Below are 17,018 nucleotides of genomic sequence, written 5' to 3' on the forward strand. Positions count from 1 at the left end.
AAGGACTTTCAATGAAGGGAATATGTTCATTGATGTTCAATCTTAAGTTCTAATACATTATTGCTTACATAAGACTCAACATTGAAGTATATGCATATTCTTACACCACTTTTAATTGGTGAAACTTCCTGGTAACCAAACACGTGTATTCTACCAGGTGAAACACACATGTATGGTGGCGTGGTAGCACACAGCAGCCACTTCGGGTCCACTAATATGGTGCATGTTAAGTGAAGCTTACACCAATTTGGAAACGTTTTTAAATAGATGCACATCGTTAGTACTTGTGAACATGTCTACCATTGCCAAATGCAGCTGAACACTGGAGAACAAAGCTCAGGAGGAATAAACGATGGACTGTGAGACGAGCTACGAGACCTCTGGCTACTATGCGAACCAGGCCCTGGGACCAGGGTATTGCTTGATGCTGCTGGCCGGAAGAGAGGGCATCGGACACGGTGTGTGAGGCTGCAGAAGCGTGGAAAGTGGGCCAGCATCCGTACTAAGCTAAAGCTAACCCAAGCCGTCCAGCTCTACCATCCATTCTGCTCTCCAATGTCCGCTCTTTCAATAATAAAATGGACTTGCTCCAACTACAGCGAACTGCCCAGTGTGAAATCAGGGACTGCAGTGTTTTAATTCTCACGGAAACATGGCTCAACAACAGCATTCCGCACGCAGCCATTCAGCTAGTCGTGGTAACTGCACATCGCACCAACAGGATAGCAACACTGTCCGATAAGACTCGCGGGGGTGTTTATAGAAACAATTAATGGTGCAGGAATGCAGTTGTGTTATCAAGCTACTGTTTGTCTCTGGTGGAGTTTATGACTGTGAAATGCCACACATATTACTTGCCAAGAGAGTTTACCACCGTGCTTATGGTTGCAGTGTACATTCCACACGCCGGTAAGTGATCTCTACAAGGGCTATCAGTAACCTACAGACAGCACACCCCGATTTATTTTTCATTGTTGCCAGAGATTTTAACCATGCACCTCTGAAATCACTGCTTTCAAAGTTCCACCAGCATGTTGATTTTGCAACCCGTGGTAAAAACACTTTGGACCTTGTTTACACCAACATTCATAGTGCTTACAAGGCTGCACCCCACCCCCACATCGGCAGATCGGATAAATTTTCTGTTATGCTATACCCAGTATATAGACCACTTCTGAAACGTGACAAACCGCTTCTGAAAGAGGTGAGAACCTGGTCTGAGGGTGCCATCTCAGCACTTCTGGACTGCTTTGAGCACACAGACTGGAATATGTTCATAGAGGCTGCTATGAAGGTAATATGATGCCATAAAGAATCGCATGCACCAGTGTAAGATTTGTAAAAGTGCACATAAGATTGTAAGTGTAAATTAAATTTGCACACGCAAGAGAAGATTTGTAAAGGTGTACATCGCCTTTCAAGTGTAAGAAACAAAATTTGTAGCATTTTACAGTTATTCGTAAGTGTAATGCATGTATTGTGAAACATATCATGCTATCATGCTAACGCAACATAAATAGGATCTGAATTCTTCTGACTTCCATTTTTCCACGCTTACACCAAATTTACCACATTTGTTTTGCATTGGTTCAATAAACACGCCAGTCGCCAAAACACATCTTTATCTTCATTTGGCTCAGCATTGTTCTCGTTACCGAAATGATACTTTGCACACATACATTAAAATAAATAATGTACGTTAAATAAATAAATAAATAAATCATGATTGCTTTATAAGCTGTGCACCATTAGGCTGACCATATGAGTTCATATTGAATTTCGAGCTGGTGAGTTAAGAAAGAAAATTTCTGTCAGTGCATGTATCCTGCTCATCATCATCCTCAGCAGGCCAAATTAGTTTGTAGTAGTGGGCAGATCGAGGCGTTGTGGAACACTGAAGTTGAAGCAAATGTGCCATATTGTGCCGAGACTTCAAAACAATCCGACACCCGTCTCCACGGTGACTCCTAGTGGCCAGAACAGTGTAAATGCAACAAAAACCCGGGCCAAACATGCATAAAAACACTTTTTACAAATTGTTTGCAAATTTATTTTTGAAAGTAAAATCTTTCAAATGCAATTGTCTAATCATCTATAATATTATCAAGTGTCTATATGTTCTTTTATCAATTGTCAGGTTTTTGTTTTGTTTGTTCTATGAATGGCTCAGCTAAACAGGCCAATAAGAGACTATTACCTACTATTATTCTTTTTAATTATACTAATGTCTAATTAAAACGTCTACAAATGTACAAAACTGATCAGAGATCAGGTAAAACCCACAGACACTTGTTCATTGGTTCTCAGTTAGTCCTCATAATTCATGGGTTGACAGAGATAATTGCCCCCAGCGGTGAACCAGAGATGGTCTTATATTAGGGAGATGAGAGGGTCTGTATCTCTTACCATTGGAGAAAGCGTAACGGCTAACCTGGATCACATGAGGCGCCTCAGCCTATAGTGTAATGTGAGTGACGTCAGTGCACACAGTTAAACATTTTATGACAGTTAGTTACAGTTTACGTTAATCAGTTTCATGTGGATTATTAGCGCATGGTTTCGATCTTGTGAATAAATTTTCTGTATTTGTTGTTATCGCTAGTAAAGATTCATAGGCGGCTGCATATATGAAAAAAAAAAAAACACTTAACCCTAAAAAAATTCTATCAAAAGGTTTCTCAGCTGTTTTTTTTTTTTTTTAGTATAAGGTGTCCTTAATAACATACTAAAAGTTTACCAAAGTTTGACCACTAGAAAGGTGTCATTTTCAAGATGGTGTCCAAGATGGGCAGAAAGACCTTAATGTCCTAACTCCTTCATTATTTGACCTAGTCAAGTAATCTTGGTGCCTAACTCCATGTTTTCCAAAAAATACAAGGCTTAAGACATTTATTTTTCTTTTGGTGGTCCAGCCTGAGACATGCACAAGCCTTCTGCATTTTTGTTTTGCTTTTCCCTTCATTGTACCCAACCGTGATGTCTGAACCGAGGTATGAACCGAACCGTGACTTCTGTGTACCGTTCCACCCCTAAAAGAGAGTGCAGAGTTTTCAAAGAACAGTGGACCAACGATTATTTGTGAAGAATAACTTTAAATAAAACAAAGTGTGAAGACTCGATTACAACTTTTGCAAACCACTAGTAATAATATACACAAATATGTGCCAGGAATCAAGTGTTGATATAGTAGTGTGGATATAGTAGTGGGGATGGCTGTGCTAGGCTAGTAATCTCTACTACACAATGAGGCCTGCTGGTGGTCATTTTGGTCTGGGTCATACAATTCTATGTTATATAGCTGACCCGGCCCCGGCCCCCCATCACAGTCAGGAACGATAATGTGGCCCCCAGAGAAAAAAGTTTGGTGACCCCTGCACTAGATGGTTGTATAGCCCTATACAGTACCAGTCAAAAGTTTGGAAACATTACTATTTTTAATGTTTTTGAAAGAAGTCTCTTATGCTCATCAAGCCTGCAGTAAAAAAAAAGTAAAAAAAAAAACACAAAAAAACAGTAATATTATGAAATATTATTACAATTTAAAATAATGGTTCTCTTTTTTAATATATTTTAAAATGTAATTTATTTTTGTGATGCAAAGCTGAATTTTCATCAACAAGTACTCCAGTCTTTGGTGTCTTATGATCCTTCAGAAATCATTCTAATATGATGATTTGATACTCAGTTATTATCAATGATGGAAACAGTTGTGCTGTTTAATATATATTTTTTGGAATACTTTTTTCAGGATTCATTGAGTAAAAAGTTAACAGCATTTATTCATAAAAACAGCATTTATTCAAAATAAAAACATTTCGAACAATATAAATCGTTACCATCACCTTTTATCAATTTAAAGCATCCTTGTTGAATTAAAGTACTAATTTCTTAAAAAAAAAAAAAGTTATTGTTCCCAAACTTTTGAACGGTAGTGTATATTGTTACAAAAGATTTCTATTCTAAATAAATACAGTTCTTTTTAACTTTTTATTCATCAAATAATCCTGAAAAAAGTATCTCAGGTTATAGAAAAAATATTAAGCAGCACAGCTGTTTCCAACATTGATCATAAATCAGCATATTAGAATGATTTCTGAAGGATCATAAGACACCAAAGACTGGAGTACTTGCTGATGAAAATTCAGCTTTGCATCACAAAAATAAATTACATTTTAAAGTATATTAAAAAAGAGAACCATTATTTTAAATTGTAATAATATTTCATAATATTACTGTTTTGTTTTTTTGTTTGTTTTTTTTACTGCAGGCTTGATGAGCATAAGAGACTTCTTTCAAAAACATTAAAAATAGTAATGTTTCCAAACTTTTGACTGGTACTGTATATAAACATATCAAGATGCTGTGTATTCTCTGGATGCTGGGTTTTTATTGAAATAATTAGTGACTTTGCATTTGATTTTGGAATTTGGATATGTATATTTATTTAGACAATATTAAAGACAAATTTTTGTCAAAGTTGAGGTTATGTTGGAAAGAAAAAAATGTCCAGGGTGCTCAAGGAGTTCAAAAAAAGTTTTTGAAGGTGCTCTTTGGGGTCGGGAATTCAATTAAATGTAGTCGAAGGCAATCCAAGGCACTCTTCTTCAGAAATTTTTAAAAAGCCTTTATTTGACTGGCTATCTCATAATATATAATTTAAAAATTGAAAAGACATGGGGGAAAAAACAACCCACGCGTAGCAGCACAAACAGCCTTCTTCAGTGTATGCAATCCAACCAAATAATTTCCTCTTTTATAGCTGCTAATTAGAAACACCAGAATGACTAAATACATGCACATACAGAGAAGGTCCACTAGGTGGTTACATTGCAAATTGAAAAAAAAAAAAAAAAAAAAAAAAACACATATACACACATATATCTAAAAAAAAATTACATTTTATAAATAAAAAAAATAAAAGGATGAAAGACAAAAGTAGTCTGTACACAGAAAGCATATATCACAAAAAAGGACCGAAATCTATTTCTTCATTCAACCCAGGGTATACTGTGGCCTGTAGCTCATATATATAGAATGTTTCTCTCTGTAAAAGTAATTTTAATCAGTCACCACCCCGAATACTCTTTTTGATCATTTCTAAACCCTCAACCATTAGGCCTTCTGGATTACTATTGTGCACATTTTGGAAGTGTTTTGCCATAGGGTAATCTAAATTAGCTTTTCTAATGGCATTTTTATGCTCCGATACTCTGTCTTTGAGACGTCTCTTGGTCCGGCCTACATAAAAGCATCCACATTTGCATGATGACCTGTATACCACAAAAGTAGTATTGCAATTAATGAATGCCTTTATGTTGTACATCTTATCTGTCTTGAAATTACAGAATTCTTTGCATTCTTTAATACTAGAACAATGGTTACAAAACCCACATAATTTTATAATTTTATATATATTTTTTATATATATATATATATTTTAATATGTATATGTGTATATGTATGTATAATGTGTATATATATATGTATGTGTATGTTTTTTTTTATTTTTTTTTTATTCAATTTGCAATGTAACCACCTAGTGGACCTTCTCTGTATGTGCATGTATTATGTCATTCCGGTGTTTCTAATTAGCAGCTATAAAAGAGGAAATTGTTTGGTTAGAAAGCATACCCTGAAGAAGGCTGTTTGTGCTGCTACGCGTGGGTTGTTTTTTCCCCCATGTCTTTTAAATTTTCTATTATGAGATAGCCAGTCAAATAAAGGCGTTTTAAAAATTTCTGAAGAAGAGTGCCTTGGATTTCCTTCGACTACATTTAATTGAGGTTATGTTGATTTGAAGTATCAGTTTTACATTACAGTCAAATCTGGACATGGAGAAAGCATATTGTTATTCATACTAGCTACATATCATAGCTTGATCCGCGCAGCTAAAAGAAAGCTGAGAACTGTCCAAATTGGGTTATTTCGGGTTATAACTTTTTTGCCCCATGTACACAAAAAGTCATTTATACATTTGCAACAGTTTATTTTTTTACACAAAGGTTGGTTTTACGTGATCAATCTGTTTTACGGTTCCTGACTCTGTTGTTTTCGCTTGGAAATTGCTGTTCACAGGCCTGCAATACTTTTGGCCGTATTTGTGCAAAAACAAAAACGTGCCAAAGGTGTGAGCGTGGAAAAATGGAAGTCAGAAGAATACAGATCCTATTTATTTTGCGTTAAGCATGAGGCTGCAGTTTCTCAATACATGCATTACACTTACAAATAACAGTAAAATGGTACAAAAAAAAAAAGCCATCACAGAATACAAAGCAAAACAACCTCTCTGTGATGACGACACCTCACTCCCAAATACCCTGTATGATTTCTATGCCCGATTTGAAGCACAGAACAACATGCCAGCGAGGAAGACTACTCCAACTTCTACCAATCATTTACTTCGCCTGTCTGCAGTAGATTCTATCCTGAGCTAACCCACGGAAAGCTGCAGGTCCTGACAATATACCTGGCAGGGTGCTCAGAGAATATGCTGATCAGCTTGCAGATGTCCTCACGGACCTCTTCAACATTTCCCTGAGCCAGAGAGTTGTTCCTGTGTGCTTCAAGACGACTACTATCATCCCTGTGCCAAATAAACATCTGTGTCCTGTCTGAATGGCTACCGGCCTGTTGCACTTACACCTTCGAGCGGCTAGTCATGAAACACAAAGAACAGTCTTCCCACCACACTGTACCCATTTCAGTACACACATCATCCTAACCGTTCAACAGAGGGTGCCAAATCTGCTATCATACATCTGTCTCTGACTCATCTAGATAAAAAAGATAATTACGTAAGGATGCTGTTCATAGACTTTAGTTCAGCATTCAACACAATCATCCCACAACAACTGACAACAAAGCTGAGCCTGTTGGGTTTAAAAACCTCCCTCTGCAACTAGATCCTGGACTTTTTGACTGGGAGACCCCAGTCTGTCAAGATCGACAACTCCACCTCCTGCACCATCACACCAACACCGGTGTCCCCAAGGGTTGTGTGCTTAGTCCTCTGCTGTTCACCCTGCTGACCCATGACTGTGCTACTAAGTTTATTTCTAATCACATCATCAAGTTTGCTGACGATACTACAGTTGTGGGCCTCATCAGCATAATGATGAGTCAGCGTATAGGTGACTATATAGCTCGCAGTATGGTGTAGAGACAACAATATATCTCTTAATGTTGATAAGACTAAAGAGATGATTGTCGACTTCAGGAGAACCCAAGCGGACCACTCACCACTGCACATCAATGGAACAAATGTGGAAAGAGTCAAAAGCTCCAAGTTTCTTGGTGTGCATATGACAGAGGACCTCTCCTGAACTCTTAACACCACCTGCCTCGTCAAGAAGGCTCAGCAGCGTATCTACTTTATGCGGAGGCTGAAGAGAGCCAAACTTTCTCCTCCCATTCTCACCTCCTTCTACAGAGGGTTGATAGAGAGCATCCTGACCAGCTGTTTTACTGTGTGGTACGGGAACTGCACAGCCTCTGACCACAAGACTCTACAGCGGATTGTGAGGACAGCGGAAAAGATCATCAGGATCTCTTTACCCACTATAGATACCTCATTCAACAACCACTGCATCCGCAGAGCCATCAATATTTGCTGAAGACCCCTTCACCCCTTTCATGGACTGTTCACCCTTCTGCCATCTGGAGATTGGCATGGGGTACTTTCCATAAGATCATCTCTCAATGCAAATCAAACTAGCTATTAGGCTAACTGAAATAAAACCATGCCAATCTCTAGGTATGGTGAAGGCTATGTGATGATGTGGGGCTATTTTAATTCCAAAGGCCAAGGGAACTTTATCAGGATGCATAGTATCCTAAAAATTTTTTTTACAAAAATACTTAAAAATAAAAATCTGCCTGCCTCTATGGGAATTTAACATAGGGGTGTCCAAACTTAAGCACCCTGTATTTTAAGGAAGAACATTTATTTATTTACGATACATTATTCATTCACAAAGAAAATGGGTGTCCTTAAAGGTTGGATTTTTCCTAATTTTTTAAATTAAGGCATTAAGTTCAGTTTCCAAAAGATGATTTTTTATTCCTCTTTTTAGTCAACTTTAGTATGGTTGTCTAAACTTATGCATAGCACTGTATATGCAATATTTATCTTTGACACATTATATGGTGTGCAGAAAACAGAACACTGCTATTTCTCGACATCAAAGTTTTATCTAGTCTGTTATATTTCTGTTCATATTTTTGGAGCAGAAATATTTGTATAATTTTTTTTTTTTTTTTTTTTTTTTTTTACAGCTGCAGAATCTTCTGGACACATACTACCCTATAGAGATCGATTCCACATGCTCCGTGGAAGAGAAGTTACCACTCATGGTTGAATGGTAAGACACATCTACTCATTACACAGCTAAGCTCTCAACAACAAACAGGAGTGCCTGTGATTTTAATTTTTCAACATATTGGCCACTTCTATGGGGAGATATCTAGTAAAACAATTGTTTATACAAATTATGTTGTTTGTATAAGAATTTGAATGAATAATACGTGTGTATAATACGTACTCTGTACGTGCTGGTTACACATGCACATTGATTTCTTTTTGCACTAATTTTGTCCACAAGGTGGCAACAGTGTGTTAAATAATAAGGTAGTCAAAGAAAAACTCACAAAAAATAAACAGAAGAGACAAGCATGTGCAAGCTACAACAGTGGATGGCTAAGTGGATGAGAGATTGTGTGAGGAGGTTAGAAAGTACTCATATTTGTATAACTCTAGCCTAAATTATTATAAAGATGTGTATATGGGTTATAACCTGTTACAAGAGTTTGTGTTGTTGTTATTATTTTTTGTTATCAAAGTTGATCCTCACAAATAATTTAGAGAAAAGCTCTAGGCGGTTTCAAACCTTTTTTGAGTCAGGGACCCCTTACAGGGTAGAACATTTTCCAAGGACCCCCTCATAATTATAACTGTAATTAAACCCAGTTAATGTGGGTGAGAGTAATGAACACAATATGCTAGATTTGTTGGAGGAAACGGTCGCCATTGTAAATCTACTTTTTAACAATAGGCTACAACTCAATTTTATTTGGCCTGTTTTTGAGAGAAAAAACACAAATTAATACTGGTAAATAAAACAAAACGTTTACAAATTCTAAACACTGTAAACATTTATTTTACTTCCAATCACTCTAAATCCTTTAAATTTAATGGTAGGCCTATTCAGGCCTATATATATATATATATATATATATATATATATATATATATATATATATATATATATATATATATATATACAAAAATATAAATAAATATATGTATATGTATGTATAAAATAAAAATAAATTATAGTGCCATTCATTACAAACAACATTTATTTTAAATGCCAAGCCTATAATAAACTTGGGCCTTTTTAAAATCGAAACTGAGCCCTGCAGTGGGTTCACGTACCTCTCATTTGGCATGAATCGTTAGTCGCAGTGTAACATTTGGTTGCTAAACTATTATTTAAGATAAGATAATGTACTTAAGAAATGTAATTCTGTAATAACTTTTGTCCTAAATGAGGTTCTAACTGAAATTGCCATGGTTACCAAACAGATAAGATAGTATTCTTAAGTTAGGATCTTTCTGTAATATGCTCCGCGATGAACAAATGATAAAACTCAGTTTGCTGAATATCAGATCCCTTTCTATAAAAGCACTCATTTTAAATTATATAATCACAGATCATAACCGAGATGTGCTGTGTTTGACAGAAACCTGGCTAAAACCAGACAGTTACATTACTTTTACCCCCAGTTACTGGGAACTATATTCTCAGAAGACAAAGCACTGCTTTCTTCTGGGGAATTTACTCCAATTCTGAGCGAACTCTGCTCCTCACCACAGGGCTTCTCAAGTGCTGCGAGCAAATCAGTCCACCCAAGTAGCAGTGCTTCGCCTTCTGACCATGTTATTTGTACACGCTGTGACTAGTCAAGTCAAGTCAAGTCATCTTCATTTATATAGCGCTTTTAACAATGTAGATTGTCTCAAAGCAGCTTTACAGAGATAAGCGTATAATTTAAGGTAACAGAGATTGTTTCGGCTTTACAGCAGAGTTAAGTTATTTCCATCTAAAGTTAGTTTTAATTGATTTGGTTCCGTCGCAATGATCATTTGTTATTAAATTAGGGGCCGCTAAGACGACACCATTCTCTCTACACAGACTTTAAACGCGAACCTGTGAGAAACGCTGATGGCGGTCACATGCGCATTTAGAATGGGTTCTATAGTTATGTGCCTTAGAATATACGCAGGTTTGGAATTCCCTACAAGCCAAGCCTAAACAAAATACTTGTCTTTCCTTATAAATTTTGATAAGGAATTTTATTTTATTTGTTGCTTTGGGGTAGGACCGCGAGACGAATTTTCCCGACAACGCCTTATCTGTAGAGTGGTAGTGGGATCCTCCATAGGGAGAGACTAGTTGGCACTTCAGCACTGCGTTGTCATCGGTCCAGGCGAAGGTCCTTCGTCAGATCTGGATACGGCCTGGATCCGGCAGGCTGCAGGAAAAACCTTGGGATAAACACAGACACTAAAATTAGCGTAGATGCCATTCTTCTCATGATGTAACGAGTACATCAGGATTTTTGGCAAGTGTTCCCGGTTCCGGCTGACCTAATCTATGCAGCATAACATTAAATTATAGAAGTCTATAATGTATTATGTGAAAGCTAGGTCAAAGAGATGTGTCTTTAATCTGGCTTTGAACTGACAGAGTGTGTCTGCTTCCCGGACAATGGTAGGAAGACTGTTCCAGAGTTTTGGTGCTAAATAGGAAAAGGATCTACCGCCAGCAGTCGATTTTGATATTCTAGGTATTATCAACTGGCCGGAATTTTGAGATCGTAATAGACGTGAAGGACTATAATGCGTTAAGAGCTCGCTCAAGTACTGCGGAGCTAAACCATTCAGTGCTTTGTAAGTAATCAGCAATATTTTAAAATTGATGCGATGTTTAATAGGGAGCCAGTGCAGTTTTGACAGAACTGGGCTAATATGGTCATACTTCCTGGTTCTGGTAAGAACTCGAGCTGCTGCGTTTTGAACCAGCTGTAGTTTGTTTATTAAGCGTGCAGGGCAACCACCCAGTAGAGCATTACAATAATCTAGCCTTGAGGTCATGAACGCATGGAACCAATTGTTCCGCATTTGTCAATGAGAGCATATGACGTAATTTAGATATATTTTTAAGATGGAAAAATGCAGTTTTACAGATACTAGACACGTGATTTTCAAATGAACAATCATGTGACAATCATGTACCACACTCTAGCAACCGAGTGGAGAGTTTTGCCACTGCAAGCACCACTTCACATTTTCTTCAGGAAATGTACATTCTAGTTAAGTTGGCTTGAGAGAGCCAACTTACTGAAATCCTATTTAAACTTATTATTATTATTATTATTATTAAGTTGGCTTGAGAGAGCCAACATATTGAAATCCTATTTAAACGTATTATTATTAAGTTGGCTTGAGAGAGCCAACATATTGAAATCCTATTTAAACTTATTATTATTATTATTATTAAGTTGGCTTGAGAGAGCCAACATATTGAAATCCTATTTAAACTTATTATTATTATTATTATTATTATTAAGTTGGCTTGAGAGAGCCAACATATTGAAATCCTATTTAAACTTATTATTATTATTATTATTATTATTATTATTATTATTATTATTAATGGTGCTTGCTGAAAGCAAGGCATCATTAGTGTTCTCTTGCATACTTATTATTCTTCTTATTATTAATGGTGCTTGCTGAAAGCAAGGCATCATTAGTGTTCTCTTGCATACTTATTATTCTTCTTATTAATGGTGCTTGCTGAAAGCAAGGCATCATTAGTGTTCTCTTGCATACTTATTATTCTTCTTATTAATGGTGCTTGCTGAAAGCAAGGCATCATTAGTGTTCTCTTGCATACTTATTATTCTTCTTATTAATGGTGCTTGCTGAAAGCAAGGCATCATTAGTGTTCTCTTGCATACTTATTATTCTTCTTATTATTATTAATGGTGCTTGCTGAAAGCAAGGCATCATTAGTGTTCTCTTGCATACTTATTATTCTTCTTCTTCTTATTATTATTATTATTCTGGACAAAAGTTTGGCGCGTAATGCGCCCCGCACCGTTTGTCACAGGCTCCTGAGTGAGGTGTCAAATCGACCGGCTCATTGAGGAGAGGTGTGCTATGACTTTTCTAAGCGATCGGGTGTACGATGTTCGCACAGCGGACGAAAAAGCGGCCAAAAAAGTCCCCATTGACTTTACATTGGGAGTTCTAAAAATATTTGAATCCCAACTGCCGTTTTCACACACACAGACTCCAAAGGGCCTGACACCCCTGCGTCTCTCCCTCTCTCTCTCCCTCAGAGGATTTATATTATCAAGCAGCCAATAAGTAATGGCCTAAAATCTTCATAGCTACACCCTAGCAACCAGTTTCAGCACCCTAGCAACCACTAAGAGCTCCCTAGCAACCACCCTAAAACAAAAAAAAAATGTTTTTTAATTTTTTTGTATTTTTTAACGCAATATTACACTTGTGGCCTTGCGATATTGCTCCATGCTTGTGCTTATTCGGCCATAGGCACGAGGCCGTAGGCCAAGTGCCGTACTGAAGGCACTCGTTATTAAAGATTTTAATAACTCTATAAAAACTCCATAGTAACCATCTTTGACAACTACCAACCACCTAGTAACACCATAGCAACAAAACAAATACCTTAGCAACCATCCTGAACACCCTAGCAACGTCTAGAAACGCTCTAGTAACCATCAAAAATACCGTAGCAACCACCCAGAACACCCTAGCAACTGTCTATCAACCCCCCAGAACACCTAGCAACTGCCTAGCAACCACCCAGAACACCCTAGCAACCGCCTAGCGACACCATAGCGACCACCCAGAACACCCTAGCAACCGCCTAGCAACCACCCAGAACACCCTAGCAACTGCCTAGCAACCATCCAGAACACCCTAACAACCACCTAGCAACGCCCTAGCAACCTCCCAGAACACCCTAGCAACCACCCAGATTACCCTAGCAACCGCCTAGCGACACCATAGCAACCACCCAGAACACCCTAGCAACCGCCTAGCAACACCATAGCAACCACCCAGAACACCCTAGTGACTGTCTACAAACACCCTAGCAACCATCCAGAACACCCTAGCAACCGTTTAGAGCCACATATAAACCATATTGCAACATATAGAAGCTATATTTCAGCTCCACAACATCGTACAGACATGGTTGTTGGCTTGTATGCAATCATGTACAACACCCTAGCAACCGAGTGGAGAGTTTTGCCACTGCAAGCACCATTTCACATTTTCTTCAGGAAATGTACATTCTAGTTAGTGGTGCTTTTTTGAAAGCATCACTATTGTTATTGCTCATACTTATTATTAGTGGTGCTTGCTGAAAGCAAGGCATCACTATTGTTATTGCTCATACTTATTATTCTTATTATTATTAGTGGTGCTTGCTGAAAGCAAGGCATCACTATTGTTATTGCTCATACTTATTATTCTTATTATTATTATTATTATTATTATTATTATTCTGGACAAAGTTTGGCGCGTAATGCGCCCCGCACCGTTTGTCACAGACCCCTGAGTAAAGTGTCAAATCGACCGGCTCATTGAGGAGAGGTGTGCTATGACTTTTCTAAGCGATCGGGTGTACGATGTTCGCACAGCGGACGAAAAAGCGGCCAAAAAAGTCCCCATTGACTTTACATTGGGCATTCTAAAAATATTTGAATCCCAACCGACGTTTTCACACACACACCACTCCAAAGGGCCTGACAGCCCTGCGTCTCTCCCTCTCTCTCTCCCTCAGAGGATTTATATTATCAAGCAGCCAATAAGTAATGGCCTAAAATCTTCATAGCCACACCCTAGCAACCAGTTTTAGCACCCTAGCAACCACTAAGAGCTCCCTAGCAACCACCCTAAACCAAAAAAAATTTTTTTTTACATTTTTTTGTATTTTTTAACGCAATATTACACTCGTGGCCTTGCGATATTGCTCCATGCTTGTGCCTATTCAGCCATAGGCACGAGGCCGCAGGCCGAGTGCCGTACTGAAGGCACTCGTTATTAAAGATTTTAATAACTCTATAAAAACTCCATAGTAACCATCTTTGACAACTACCAACCACCTAGTAACAAAATAGCAACTACCAAAAATACCTTAGCAACCATCCTGAACACCCTAGCAACGTCTAGAAACGCTCTAGTAGATCATAGAAACACCAAGGTGGTCTCGTTTCACTCAGGGCATCAAATGGCCAATCATGAATCACCTCAACACTTCCTAGCCCCTCCCTAGCAACCATTGTCGAGCACCTTAGCAACCAAAATCCTAGAGGGATATCTTCTATTCTGAATGTCACAGAGGCATGGAAGTTGGTTTATATCATTCATAGTAACAAAAAGCCTTTGCAGTTTCATCAATGGCAGCTGTCAAGCAACTCCATAGCAACCAAACAGATTACCCTAGCAACCAAAATTCAAAGAGGGATATCTTCCATTCTGAATGTCACAGAGGCATGGGAGTTTGTTTATGTCATTCATACTGAAAAGCAGCCTTTGGAGTTCATCATTAGCAGCTGCCAAGCCACTCCATAGCAACCAAACAGAGTACCCTAGCAACTATTTAGCAAGGCCTATATCTCTGTATCAGAGCATCGTATAGAGATGGGGGAAGGTTTATATAATTCAATATTGACAAGAAGCCTTTGGAGTTTCATGATTGGCAGCTGCCAAGCCACTCCCTAGCAACCAATCATAGTACCCTAGCAACCAAAATCCAAAGAGGGATATCTTCCAGTCTGAATGTCACAGAGGCATGGGAGTTGGTTTATATCCTTCATAGTAACAAAAAGCCGTTGCAGTTTCATCAATGGCAGCTGTCAAGCAACTCCATAGCAACCAAACAGATTACCCTAGCAACCAAAATTCAAAGAGGGATATCTTCCATTCTGAATGTCACAGAGGCATGGGAGTTGGTTTATGTCATTCATACTGACAAGAAGCCTTTGGTGTTTCATGATTGGCAGCTGCCAAGCAACTCCATAACAACCAAACAGAGTACCCTAGCAACCAAAATCCAAACAGGGATCTCTTCCATTCTGAATGTCACAGAGGCATGGGAGTTGGTTTATATCATTCATACTGACAAGAAACCTTTGGAATTTCATCATTGGCAGCTGCCAAGTAACTCCATAGCAACCAAACAGAGTACCCTAGTAACCAAAATCCAAAGAGGGATATCTTCCATTCTGAAAGTCACACAGGCATGGGAGTTGGTTTATATCATTCATTATGACAAGCAGCCTTTGGAGTTTTATGATTGGCACCTGCCAAGTCACTCCCTTGCAACCAAACAGAGGACCCTAGCAACCAAATTCCAAAGAGGGATATCTTCCATTCTGAATGTCACAGAGGCATGGGAGTTGGTTTAAATCATTTATACTGACAATCAGCCTTTGGAGTTTCATCATTGGCACCTGCCAAGTCACTCCCTGGCAACCAAACAGAGGACCCTAGCAACCGTTTATCATGACCCATGTCTCTGCATCAGAACATCACATAGAGATGGGGGTTGGCTCTTTTGTTTTGGTTGGGAAACTGTCTGTAACTATCACCATGGTAACTGATTTCACACCCTAGCAACCGTTTAGAGCCACCTAGCAACCATATTGCAACATATAGAAGCCATATTTCAGCTCCACAACATTGTACAGACATGGTTGTTGGCTCGAATGCAATCATGTACAACACCCTAGCAACCAAGTGGAGAGTTTTGCCACTGCAAGCACCACTTCACATTTTCTTCAGGAAATGTACATTCTAGTTATTATTATTATTATTATTATTATTATTCTGGACAAAGTTTGGCGCGTAATGCGCCCCGCACCGTTTGTCACAGACCCCTGAGTAAAGTGTCAAATCGACCGGCTCATTGAGGAGAGGTGTGCTATGACTTTTCTAAGCGATCGGGTGTACGATGTTCGCACAGCGGACGAAAAAGCGGCCAAAAAAGTCCCCATTGACTTTACATTGGGCATTCTAAAAATATTTGAATCCCAACCGACGTTTTCACACACACACCACTCCAAAGGGCCTGACAGCCCTGCGTCTCTCCCTCTCTCTCTCCCTCAGAGGATTTATATTATCAAGCAGCCAATAAGTAATGGCCTAAAATCTTCATAGCCACACCCTAGCAACCAGTTTTAGCACCCTAGCAACCACTAAGAGCTCCCTAGCAACCACCCTAAACCAAAAAAAATTTTTTTTTACATTTTTTTGTATTTTTTAACGCAATATTACACTCGTGGCCTTGCGATATTGCTCCATGCTTGTGCCTATTCAGCCATAGGCACGAGGCCGCAGGCCGAGTGCCGTACTGAAGGCACTCGTTATTAAAGATTTTAATAACTCTATAAAAACTCCATAGTAACCATCTTTGACAACTACCAACCACCTAGTAACAAAATAGCAACTACCAAAAATACCTTAGCAACCATCCTGAACACCCTAGCAACGTCTAGAAACGCTCTAGTAGATCATAGAAACACCAAGGTGGTCTCGTTTCACTCAGGGCATCAAATGGCCAATCATGAATCACCTCAACACTTCCTAGCCCCTCCCTAGCAACCATTGTCGAGCACCTTAGCAACCAAAATCCTAGAGGGATATCTTCTATTCTGAATGTCACAGAGGCATGGAAGTTGGTTTATATCATTCATAGTAACAAAAAGCCTTTGCAGTTTCATCAATGGCAGCTGTCAAGCAACTCCATAGCAACCAAACAGATTACCCTAGCAACCAAAATTCAAAGAGGGATATCTTCCATTCTGAATGTCACAGAGGCATGGGAGTTTGTTTATGTCATTCATACTGAAAAGCAGCCTTTGGAGTTCATCATTAGCAGCTGCCAAGCCACTCCATAGCAACCAAACAGAGTACCCTA

At 38.6% G+C, this 17,018-nt stretch overlaps 1 protein-coding gene across 4 annotated transcripts in view; it reads left to right on the forward strand.

The window, feature by feature from the left end:
• The window catches only part of LOC308697897 (cytosolic 5'-nucleotidase 3-like), a 114,769-nt gene that overhangs the window by 38,876 nt on the left and 58,875 nt on the right, over positions 1-17,018 (forward strand). For all 4 annotated transcript variants that reach the window (XM_081377563.1, XM_081377564.1, XM_081377566.1 and 1 more), the window contains one exon: positions 8,275-8,360. In XM_081377563.1, the coding sequence (XP_081233689.1) occupies positions 8,275-8,360 (86 nt within the window). The remainder of the gene's footprint in view (positions 1-8,274; positions 8,361-17,018) is intronic.

This window comes from Scardinius erythrophthalmus (genome assembly GCF_964197995.2).
Source record: "Scardinius erythrophthalmus genome assembly, chromosome: 10".
NCBI lineage: Eukaryota > Metazoa > Chordata > Actinopteri > Cypriniformes > Leuciscidae > Scardinius > Scardinius erythrophthalmus.